Source organism: Cantharellus anzutake (genome assembly GCF_015039405.1).
Source record: "Cantharellus anzutake strain C23 chromosome Unknown EI90scaffold_6, whole genome shotgun sequence".
Lineage (NCBI taxonomy): Eukaryota > Fungi > Basidiomycota > Agaricomycetes > Cantharellales > Hydnaceae > Cantharellus > Cantharellus anzutake.
The window spans coordinates 1,465,747-1,477,997 of record NW_024066956.1 but is presented as its reverse complement, the minus strand read 5'-3'; the positions used below and the strand labels follow the sequence as shown (position 1 = coordinate 1,477,997).

General features: G+C 50.3%; 2 protein-coding genes across 2 annotated transcripts; one reads left to right on the top strand and one right to left on the bottom strand.

Annotated features, from left to right (window-relative positions):
* Window positions 1-3,180: 3,180 nt before the first annotated feature.
* EI90DRAFT_3038485 (uncharacterized protein) lies at window positions 3,181-3,807 on the bottom strand. Its single transcript, XM_039058864.1, has 4 exons — window positions 3,716-3,807; window positions 3,411-3,523; window positions 3,301-3,343; window positions 3,181-3,236 (listed from the first exon to the last, which is right to left on the bottom strand). Exons 1-3 carry the CDS (start codon window positions 3,752-3,754, stop codon window positions 3,301-3,303), a joined length of 195 nt encoding a protein of 64 aa, XP_038921532.1. The 5' UTR covers window positions 3,755-3,807; the 3' UTR covers window positions 3,181-3,236.
* Window positions 3,808-6,094: 2,287 nt separating this feature from the next.
* On the top strand, window positions 6,095-9,126 carry EI90DRAFT_3012844 (uncharacterized protein; the record flags this gene model as incomplete). Its single annotated transcript, XM_039056598.1, has 11 exons — window positions 6,095-6,144; window positions 6,213-6,400; window positions 6,447-6,655; window positions 6,744-6,869; window positions 6,919-7,101; window positions 7,158-7,333; window positions 7,395-7,573; window positions 7,604-7,768; window positions 7,816-8,041; window positions 8,090-8,373; window positions 8,426-9,126. The coding sequence occupies 11 exons, from the start codon at window positions 6,095-6,097 to the stop codon at window positions 9,124-9,126; spliced, it is 2,487 nt and encodes an 828-aa protein (XP_038921531.1).
* Between the last annotated feature and the right edge of the window lie 3,125 nt (window positions 9,127-12,251).

Sequence of the window (12,251 nt, the reverse complement as noted above, 5' to 3'; positions counted from 1 at the left end):
AAGCTGAGAAGCTAGATATCCTCCCCCCCAGGCATCGAATTATCAAGTGTTCCAAGCTGAACTTTCCGATCGAGTGAAGCCATTTCGTGCTCTCCAAGGAGAATGGCGAGGGTACGCAGAGCATGCAAAGTTTGAAAGGAGAGTGGGGAATTGGGTATTGGAATCTGGAGGGACACACCTTTCCTTTTAGTCGACAAATCAAACAACGTGGAGGCATCAAGGCAAAAAAAAAAACAAATGACGAGGATGAGTGGTGAGTAATCGGAGATGGAGGGTTGGCTTTAAATCTATGGATGGAGAGGGATGTTTGTTTTGAATTGGTTGCACGGAGCAAGCGGACTGTGTGGAAGATTAAATCCGGAATCTTGATTAGGAAGTCAGAAGTCGAGAACAAGAGGATAAGAAAAAATCAAATGACAGAATGTGAATGTGGATGGCGTGAATGTCTGCTGCTGATGCTGAATGCGTGAATGTATGAATGTCTGATGAGATGAATGTCTGGATGTATGATGAATGAATCGGGCGCAAAATCACCTTGAACAACCACTATGTGGGCCTTTATAGGGGGGACCTCAGGACGTTTGCATGGGGCCTAAAAGGCCTTTTTCACTATAAACGTCCTAGGACATCCTGGCCATTCAGTTTCAGTCATTTCATCCTCAGATGTCCTAATTCAGTTTGATTCAATGGTTGCAAATTGTCCCGGAATGCCATACTCGTCCATCCCATGGTCTGTGCACATGCTGACCACTGTCTAGAGGGATGTCAAGACTGTTTCCCACGGTCTGAACACACTTTACATAGTTGAATAGCCCTTTTGAATAGCTTCCAGAATATATATTTTGAGACTGAATTGGCCAATAAATTATTGAGAAAAACGCAAAATACTTTTTTGGACGCGAGTCTTTTGATGGTGGCTGTCCAACTTAATGTCTGTGCACAATGCTGGTCACTGTCTGAAGGGGTGTCAGCACTGTTTCCCACGGCCCCAACACACTTTACACAGATAGATAGCCCCTTTGAATAGCTTCCAGAATATACATTTTGAGACTGAATTGACCAATAAATCATCGAGAAAAACGCAAAATACTTTTTTGGACGCGAGTCCACCTCATGTCTGTGCACAGTGCTGGCCACTGTCCGGAGGGATGTCCAGACTGTTTCCCACGGTGTCAACACACTTTGCGTAGTTGGATAGCCCCTTCAAATAGCTTCCAATTTGAGACTAAATTGACAAGCAAGTTATTGAGAAAAATGCAAAATACTTTTTTGGACACGAGTTTTTGGGATATCAGTGACCCGGAAATTTCGATGACTTCGATGACTGTCACTGAAATTTAGTGGCCCAGCACTATCCCAAAGACTCGCATCCAAAAAAGTATTTTGCATTTTTCTCAATAACTTGCTTAGTCTCAAATTATATATTCTGGAAGCTATTTGAAGGGGCTATCCAACTACGCAAAGTGTGTTGACACCGTGGGAAACAGTCTGGACACTCCTCCGGACAGTGGCCAGCACTGTGCACAGACATGAGGTGGACAGCCACGCGTCCAAAAAAGTATTTTGCGTTTTTCTCGATGTTTTATTGGTCAATTCAGTCTCAAAATATATATTCTGGAAGCTATTCAAAGGGGCTATCCATCTAAAGTGCATTGAGACCGTGGGAAACAGTGCTGACACCCCTTCAGACAGTGGCCAGCATTGTGCACAGACAGTTGAGCAGCCCGAGGATTGTCATGGGAAATCAGATTCAATTGCGGCATTATGTTTTGAATGTCTACCCTGAATAATACAAATTTGATTGAATTATAGAATCATCCCAGGACATCTAGGATGTCCTAGGACATCCTGGGGACGTCCTGGTGAATGGATCAGGCCTTTTCTTTCTTCACCAGGATGTCCAGGACATCCACTAGTAAATACCCCCTATTAGGCCCATTTGAAGGCCAAACGGCCCCCCCCCCCTATAGGCCGTCATTAGATGGCTGACTAGGCTGATATTTATCCACCTTCGATCACGCGTGGCGCTTGCTCGCAATACGCAGTCCTTACCTGATGACTTGGATAGAAGTCGAATGTTATCACTTACTGTCCAAACCAAACCCCAGTGGCTGACCGCTATGACTTAGATGCGAGCGTCGACTCGTCAGCCGCCCTCCGCCATTGCTCCGCCATGACTGCAGTGCGTTCGCCGTAGTCGATTTCTATACGTTAATCAACGCATGTGAGCACTCAGGAATGACATGATTATTCTTCGGTAAAAAGCTACGTCAGCAACAGTACTTCGGTACAATTGGGTGTTCGACCGCACTACATGCTGTGTTCACAATGGAAGCGCCATCTTGCATTCGCGCGAATTCTGCATCGAGACCAAATAGTGAATTACATGGATTAGCGAACGCAAGCACGAGTCATGAGATCACAAATCTTTTTGTACAAGGACTTGAAGATTCAACAATATTCAAACACTGAAGCCGCTAATGGCGCAAGCAATGACGCACATAGGATAGGGTGATCCACATCAATAGTTTATCGTCACTAGATCATGAAGAGAAACAGCTATTCGAGGGCACCATGAGTGGAAACGGCAGCGCTGCGAGGGACGAGGTAGTAACCCATACTCCACGCCAGTCCTCTAAGCCAGTCCGCAGCATCTTCGCTCCAATTCGATGGATTACACATAGTTTCGGCGCGAGTTTCATGTGAAAGGCCCGTATTTACTTGGGTGTAAGGCGCTGTCGAAGGTCCAGCACCTCCACAGCTGACAGCGTCATGCGAGTTGTCCAGTATCGGAAGACTCCAATCCTCGCTGTAGGCTACCGTCTCATTGAGGGTCATTGGCTGGAAGGCGGGTGGCAAGTTATGGAAAATGGTCTCATTAAGGGGGAGGCTTGCTTCGGGACTGGTAATGGTATGAGGGAGTGATCCAACATGCAAGGGGGCCGCTTCGTCATCAGTTCTGACATGTCCAGACGAGCCCAAGGTAGAATATGGGGCCTCATTAATGGTCGGCACGTTTCCGAGAGCGTCTAGTGGCGGAATTGCAGTGGACATCTTGTAGGCTGAACCAGTATCCACTCCGTTCCCCCATTCATGAGTCCTGTTTGGCGGGACAGTCGTTGGGGAAAAGATGGTGTTCGTTGCGAAGATTATCGGGTCAGCTACAGGCTGAGTTGCTGTATCCTGGAGGTTCGATTGTAGATATGAAAGAAACTGTCGCGTCTTGGGGAGTAGTGCTATCGAAAGAAAAGAATCAGAATGAGTTCTACGACAGACAGGGAATAGGGACCCATTATGTACCTATCTCAACATGCCCAGGACCGCCAGAAGCCAAAGCCTTGGCCTCCTCCAGACACTCCCTAGCCTCGGTGGATTTCTATAGGGATGATCTTAGCCTTCATCCATCACACAGACCACAACTCACTCTAACCGCATTGGGAACCTTTATCAAACAAGGCATGCACTCAACACGCAAGTGTTGACATGCGGTGCAGAGTAAGTGATTCGGAAGCTGGACACATCTCTGAAAAGTTGTGAAGGCGAAGTTAGCCAAGGAACTCGTTTGCTCTTAATTGTTTGGCCCATGCAAGAACGCGCCTTTGGCGCCCCCAATCAGGCAAAGCCATCGCGTGTTGAGCAAGCACCGAGGCTAAGTGATGAAGGACTATTGTCCATGCGAAGTTGAACTGCAAAGATGCTTCACCGGAGAACGCACCTTCCCTTTCAGCCGACAGAGAAAACAATGCGAGGGCATGCAATCGAAGTGGATTGGGGGGATTGGGGGACTGTGAGGCCAAGAGGATCCATCTTTTACATGTTGCACTCGGGTCGTGAACTCTCTCTCCCAAATACGGCAAAATGCAAATATTTGTTCCCACGGCTCTGTTGGGCCGCTGATAAGTAATACAAGACTGTTACGGACCGAATGAATGCATCCATCCGTTTCGGGCTCAGGTTTGGATCCGGATCCGAGATACACGCCATCTATACCCCAGCACCTATTACTCATCACGGAATCAATGTAACTAGGTGTCGTAGTCAGGGGGGGTTCTGATACCTTCTTAGATATCAAATCACGTTTTCAGAGCATGCTCCGAATGCTCTCGGAATCCCTTGTATATATATAGACAACTTCATACAGTCCCAACCTTCTTGGATATCAAATCACGTTGTCAGATGCTCTGCATGCTCTCGGAATCCCTTGTATATATATAGACACTTCATACAGTCCAGATGCGAAATCACGTTTTGTGGACAGATAATGAATTGATTTCCTAAGTTGGCAACCCTTCGACCTCCCACACTTCTCGCGACCTCAACATCGCGTCTGTGCGCACAACCGCACAACTGCACAACCTCAACTCTTGCAGTCTCAAGTGTCATCACCGACTTCGACTTCCCCTTATATACATACTGTATACACTGCACGCACATCGCACATTCAATGCACTAATAAATTGTACAGCGTCTAACGGCCCCATCACGTGTTTTTTTTTTCAACCATCGTACCACTCTTGCCAATGCCATCGACACCCACAATGCCAAAATCAAAGGGCAAAGCTAGGCGTGTCAACACAAATTTCGTAAATGACACTTTGAATACGACCAAATCTGGCCTCATTGCGCGAAAGACAGCCTGGAGGCGGTTCCAAGATGCCCAGTCATCAATCCTCAAAGGTGATGTAGGTTGTAGATAATGAACGCTGTTGGAGGAACAACCTCGAAGCATGTATTTACTATTGTTTAGTGGTAATACCTTCCTAATTAAGAGTCCACTATATTCTCGTCCAGCCGCCCTCAACTTGGTTCTCTCTATAGGTTATGAGCCCAGGCGGCTCGCCTGGACAAGCTTAGGTATCAAGGAAGTCCGCCCGACTCTCGCGGCAGTTGGTAAAAGTGCAGTTGACCACCTTCATAAGTCCTCAGCAGAGGCAGGGGCAATCCCCCGTATCTTAAGTCCCATGCGGCATTTGTTAAGTCCTGTACACCAGGCATCCTTTTAAGTCCTACACGGCATTGTTTTGGGGCACTAAAGTCCAGCCCAGCGCCCACTGTTAAGGCCGGTGCGCGGCATCCTTCAAGTTTGTCTTTGGGCACGGAAGTCCAGCCTGGCGCCCACTATTAAGGCCAGTGTGTGGCAATTATTCAAGTTTGTTTGGGCTCGAAAGTCCAACCCGGCGCCCACTGTTAAGGCCGGTGTGTGGCATTCAAGTTTTGTGTTGGGCCCGCAAGTCCAGTCTGGCGCCCATCTTTAAGGTCGGACTTGGCACCCCTTCGAAGTCCTGGAAGGCAGTAATTGGCACCCCCCCTTCTCTCCTTGCTCTAAGTCTTCAGACAGGCATGCAACACTCTTATTTCCCTTCCCTTCCTTGCCACGTCACCATTTTTTCATTTTCCCACGGTCCAATCACGCGCGCTCAAAGGCAGCAACCCAATCCCACCTTGCACCTGGCACCAGCAGGCCATTGGGGCCACTCCCTTACTGCCTTACCATGGAACACTGTGGATTCAGAGGGTGATCCCCCCCTTTCAAATATCGTATTAATTCTCATGCACACTTTGGACAAGTTGGACACCCGGGATTGCTGAGAAGGCTCACCCCACCGACTGCCTGGCATGGCATCCACTCAGATTTGGAAGACAACCAATCACCATTGATTATTGGACTAGCACCCTTGATCACGCATCCATTGGATTTCACCTTTCCACATTCCCTTCACCACTCCATTCCCATTCAATTTTATTCCATTCTTTTTCAGTCAATTTCTTCACACCGGTTTCATTATATCATGGATTCATGTTAGATGGTTACATGTTCTTTCGTTTGAGAGGGTGTGTTGGAGGAACAACCTCGAAGCATGTATTTACTATTGTTTAGTGGTAATACCTTCCTAATTAAGAGTCCACTATATTCTCGTCCAGCCACCCTCAACTTGGTTCTCTCTATAAATGCAAGGTCATAACCACCCCCTTAGATGCTTCTCCAGCTGTTTCATCACTGATAGATGAGATCAGAAACGACGTTGACCTTACTGGGAATGACGCCTGGAATGTTGGTCTCGATGAGACCGCAACTGACTATTCCTCCCTAGACATGACTTATGAGGATCTTGCAGACGTAGTAGCACTGCTCCAACCAAAGCAGTAGGCACCATTTTTTTCATCCCATTACTCCACCTGAGCACCAGCTATTTCAACCTCCCTTTTTGTAGACGAAGCAGAGGAATTTCATGGCGCAATCGAATCAATGCATCACAGGCACACTGGGCAGCATTAATACCCAGTCTGTCCGACATTTATCTCAAGTTCAAGACCAGCAATCCTCAATGTACGCTGCTTCATTCCCGCGAACCACCTGAAGGTTCAGATTTCGTTTATATCTATGCTGTCGACATCTTTGGTATGGATTTCTTTTTGTTTCGACATGGGATACTCATTCTCCAAAGACAGCCGCTCATACGAATACATGCCTCGGGATCCGGGTGAGGCCTCACCGACATTTGCCCTTCTTCGTGCTGGCTACATCCCAGCCACTCCCATCAATCCAACCGTAGCGATTTCGATACGCTCACTCGAACTTCTCCACTGTCTGATGCGCACGTCACCGAGCTTCAGTATTCAGTCATTTACCCGACTGTTGGCCAATTTACATTGTGTGAGTGTACAAATGATAGAATAGTACTTTTCGTGGGGCTGATAGTACCCTTCCCCAGGTCGTATATCAGCCATACCTTCGTACACAGGTCTCGCTTGCTTTTGAGGCATATTATGCTATCATTACGAGAGTGAACGCCTTTGTAAAGCGTGTCATGGCGCACGATACGCCAGATTATCGCCTCAAGAACTCATGCCCTGCATGCCATTACAAGGTACGTCACATCCTCCCCACTGACAACTCGCTGACGTGTCCCATGGTAGCTTCATGATGAGCCCAAGCGCCCCATCGAGTTAATTGTTACTGGCGATGGAAACACTTCCCTTTCACGCCTTCCACACCAATATGAATCTGACTGTCGGACTTTTTTTAGTGATTACTTTTTACCTCGATCAGAGGTAGATGCATTTCAAAATACCAAGAAACAATCTCAGCTTGACTCAACAGTATAGTAATCGTCCGCTTTTTGAGTAATCATGAAATCACATCAGCTGTGATATAGACAGGACCAAGCGACCCACTCCCCGAATCGTGCATTGGATGGAAGAACTCTCGGCCAATGGCTCAAACAACAAAGGCTGGATCCCTCGGCGTTATGGATGAAACGGGCATATTTTTAATTATTTGCCGCCATGGCATTGTCCAGTTTGTCATGGATATGGTCAAAAGCGGGGAATTGTAAGTTACTTTCATTCTCGATTCTTGCTTTCTTTCTGCACCTATGTACTCTGGCTTTAAGAGCAAAGTACCCAGTGGCAGCAGCAAACAAACTAATAAGTACGTTTGGCCATAACATCCTCTTTGCTTACGATGTTGGATGCACCTTCTCCGTCATGCTCGCCCGCTCTGCTATTGGCGATGTGGCACATCAGGCCAATTTCTTGTGCTGTACCGGCTCCTTTCACGGTGTTGCCCACAGTAGGCTGTGTCAGCTCGATCACCTCATAGGTCTCAAAGAAGGGGCGGGCATTGAAGATGGGGAAAGCAATGAACAGGCATTCTCCTCCAGTAATGGCGTTGCAGCGGTAACCCGGCACGCGTCTGTGCATTACCGTCACTTCCGGATTCACCTTCATTTTGAGAAGTGGGACCAGGATAAGTATGAGCGCTTGGGTGAGGATTGGCACCACTCACATTAACTAGTTCTGACCCGGAGATAGGCAACTTCCTATTAGGGAACCATACCTCTGCGTGGATGCAGATCCGCGAATCCATGGGTGTCTTAGAAGCAATGAAACACATGCACCCATCATTCGATTTCGACCGGGACTGTCCACTATTTCTGCGAGAAGAGAAGGAGTACATTGCATCGCTGAGGTCTGAGCCGAAGGCTGAGCAAGCCAAAATCGAGTACCTTGAAGCACTGGAGCGATTAGAGAATGCTGAGTGAGTCGCTGCCCACATAACGTGCATTCCACCTACAAATCTAAGTAGGTTGGAGCTTCGGCCTCTGTTATCAATGCTATCTGCATCACCAACCTCGGAACTCGCCTACCAGGCTTCGCGTGCTCAACGCAAAGTGGAGGATGCACGCTGCATTGTCTCTGCACTGGAGGCAACGTCGTCTCTCACCTTGCCCTGGCTTGCAAACTCTCCTCAGCGCCAGGAAGCCATCCAGTTGCGTAATGAGAGAAAGTATCATCGCCTTCTTGATGATCTGGAACACCGTGCTATCTCTCGTCAGTTTGAGTTGGAGAAAATGGGTCTTCCAAAGACCGGTGAGTACCTCATTATAGTTTTCAGATATTACATCAATTTTTCCATTCATAGACTACAAAACCCGTCAACGTATATCACAGTTGATCGGAAAATGGAGCAGGACGCTTCATTCCACCCTTGAGAAGTACAATACCGCTGCCGCAGCAATGATACCTCCGAAGCCATCCCTCACTTGGGATGACATAACCCATCCCGACTTCCCAAGCACAGTTGAACTATTACGGGGTCGTGATGATATTCGGAGTTGTGAATGGTCGCAGGAGCATTTCCGTGCAGCAACCCGTGCCTGGGCAAGCCTCCAACGTGCAAAAGAAGAACTTGTTACCATCGGAGTTGAAACCCGCAGGATACTGACCTCTATGAGGGATGAGGAGCTACAGCTCAAGGTAACTATCGAGGCTATGGCTGCTAGCAACCCAACCCTTGCGTCATATATCTCGATGGCTTTCAAGTGGCATGTGGAAGCAAATGCCCACCTCCGCAAGAAATTATCGCGCCTCGAGTCCCATCCATATTATCGTTCCCCACGTGGAACTGGTACTTCTGCTCGCTCTGAGTGGGTGCCTCCAAGCAACTCCGACGATAATCAACAACTCAGCGTTGAACCCAATTTGCCTTCTGGGAATGAGACAGCTGACAGGGGAAACGGTGGCAATGTGGATGATGGGCTATCTGAGGAAGAAGGCGAAGAGCAGTCACAATATGCCATTGATAAGCTTGTCGATCTGTTAAACAGCACTGTAATTACATAGTCCCCCACCCATTTTTACGTTGTTGCCTTCGTACATGTCCACTCTACATTCAAAATGAAACGAGTGGCAGCAGTGAAGTTCCGTCAGGATGGTGCTCGGCAGAGGGCAATTTGTCCCAACCAAGCTAGAGATCTGTCTGGGTTACTGGTGGATAGGATCACACAAGCTCATATTTCTACATCATTGCAGGCACAACACTAATGATAATAAGCCCAAATCCATTGGAAGTAAAGCTGTTAATATACAATAAGCCAAGTCGCCCGACTGTCATAAGCCGTGGCAGTGCACCAAGTTGCAACTTGGATTCGTTCAACACAATCCATCAGCAGCCAGCCACGCCTTTTCCAGGCTATTGATCCACATTCCTAGTATGGGTGACAGTAAGTAGCCTCCAGATTCCTTGTTTTTTGGGGGCTAACTAGAGTAAACAGCATCGATAAACCCACCTTGGCATGCCATGAGGCCGAGGGCGGAAACTGCGTTCAAGCGACACCTACACTTGTTCGCTTTTAGGAATGGCTGGGATAGTGATGAGGTGAAGGTTCTGGAGGACTCTGGTGTCAGCGACACATTTTTGGAGTCATTTTGGTGGGTGTCAGGGCACGCCCGCCTGACCCGGCCCCACCTAACCCAGTGCCCCACCATCCACTCCTCCCGACCTCCCCCCTCTTCCCCTTTTCTCCCTTCCCTTCCTTCCTCTCCTTCTTTTCTATTCTCTCTCCTCTTTATTCCTTTCTTATCACATGGACGACTTCCTTTGTATCAATGTACCATTGACCTGGCTGCAGCGTAACGCGCCCGAACCCGGACACACCGGACGACCCCCCGCACACCGGACGCTCCTAGGACCTCTTACGGAGGTACCCAGACGGAGGTGGCTGTGTGCTCGGATGACGTGGCGCTTCCCACGTGGCCTTCAACCACATGTATATAAACACAGCCTAAGTGGGAACTGAGAAGCAACCTTCTTCTCACATTTCCCACTTTAGGCAAGTAGCTTACACTTCCCTTGATAATGACAATAACACATTTCCCACTTTAGTCTTAGTGGCCAGGGACCCTTGTCTGCTTCGGGCCCGCTGCTACGCGGGCCCGCGTCATACCTACCGGACCCTCAGCCTCGGGCGATACACCCGGGCGCTCTCGACCCCGGGTCGGTCCCTGACAGCGGGCCCAAAAAGCCAACTGTGAGTCGTGCGATATTGAAGTACGTTGTTTCAACCTGGCCACCTAACTAATTCCAGTGAGGGACCTCATCAAGGGGGATAATTGTCAGGGCACACCCGCCTGACCCGGTTCCACCCGGGCCCACCTGGGCCCACCTCACCCGCTCCCCGCTACCCATCCTTCCTCCCTCTTCCCCTTTCCTCCCTCTTCCCTCTTTTCTCTTCCTCCTTTATTTCACTCTCCCTTTCTGTTTATTCTTTCTATTTACACGGACCACCTTCCCTTGTATCATTGTACTGTTGACCTGTCCGGCTCGGACACCCCAGGCGACCTCCCGCTACGCCCAGCACGCGCGGACGCCCTCGGGATCCCCTGCGGGGATACCCGGATGGCTGCGGCCCTCTCCGCAGATGACGTGGCACCCGTCACGTGACCCAAGCCGCATGTACATAAATGTACCTGAAGTGGGAACTGAAGAAGTAACCTTCTTCTCACGTTTTCCACTTCAGGTAAGTAGTGTAGTTCTTCCTTTTAATAACAATTCACGTTTTCCACTTCAGTCTAAGTGGCCAGGGACTATAGTCCCAGATCGGGCCCGTCAGTACGCGCGCCCGCTTCGTCCCCCGAGAGGGTCCCTCTGCCGGGCGCTACAGCCGGGCCCCCTCCACCCCGGACGCGTCCCTGACAGCAGAAGAAGGTTTCAACCTCGTCTCCCCCGCCTCCCCTATCTCCCCTGCCTCCCCAGCCATGGTGTCAGAAGAGCAGTATGAGGAGCTGCTAGCTCGCTTCCAAGAGCTCCAAGCCATTGTGGAGAACCAGGCCCGCAACCATCCCCCACCCCCACCTGCTCCAGCACCCGCTCCTGCGCCAGCCCCTGCACCCGCTCCCGCGCCCAGACCCAAACCACCCAAGGTCGCCCCCCCCACTCCCTTCTCAGGAGCCAGCGAGGACCTGGACCGCTTCAAGGCCGAGTGCGGGATTTACTTCCACGTTCGCGCGGCTGAATTCCCCACCGCCCTCTCCCAAATTCTTTTCGTGCTGTCCTACATGAAAGGAGGACCTGCAGGGGCATGGGCAATGCAACGCACGATCACGTTGCTGACGGCCGGATCCCCCTCCCTCACCATGGACGAGTTCAACACTGAACTCGACGCCATGTTCCAGGACCCGAACCGGGAGGCCACGGCCAGACAGAAGCTGGCAGCCATCCGACAGGGGAGCGACTCTGTGGACAAGGTCATCCAAGAGTTCGAGATACTGGGGCCTGCCTCGAGGCTGGGCGATGTGGGACTGGTTGACCGTTTCGAGCAGGCCATTAACTCCCGCCTCCAGGAGAGCATATACCGGCTCCGCCCCATGCCCACTACTTGGGCAGAGTGGAAACGCGAGGCCACCCTCCTAGACAACCAGTGGCGACGCTTCCAAGCCACCCAACCGCATGCGTTTCCACCTAAACCCCTGCTCCCGTCAACCCGACCCCTGCCGACCGTGACCCCACCTCACGCACGACCCACACCCACGCCCCCTCGACTCGCACCCACTCCTCCACCTCCTACCCCAGCAGCCCACCCCACAACGGGAGCGGGCCCACAGCCAATGGATCTCGACCGCTCGAGAACTGACCAGAGGCGGTGCTACAACTGTAACACCCCGGGGCACATCCAGCGAGACTGCCCACACCCCAAGGTCCGCCGGGCACGACGCCTCCACCCTGAAGACCTTCGGGCGCTGATGGAAGGGCTGAAAAGGCAGTTGACTGAAGGACCAGAGGCAGAGGAAGCAGAGCCGGAAACAGAGACTCAGGGGGATTTTCAGGAAGGCGACCGGTGAGGGATGCGTCCCGGCCGCCCGTAGAGGATAGCTCGTGTAAATACCGCAGTGTGCGTAAGGCAGCGCCAATGCCAAAACTTCACCGAGTTATCGCAAAGAAAAAGAGGAAAACCGCATCCTCAACCTGT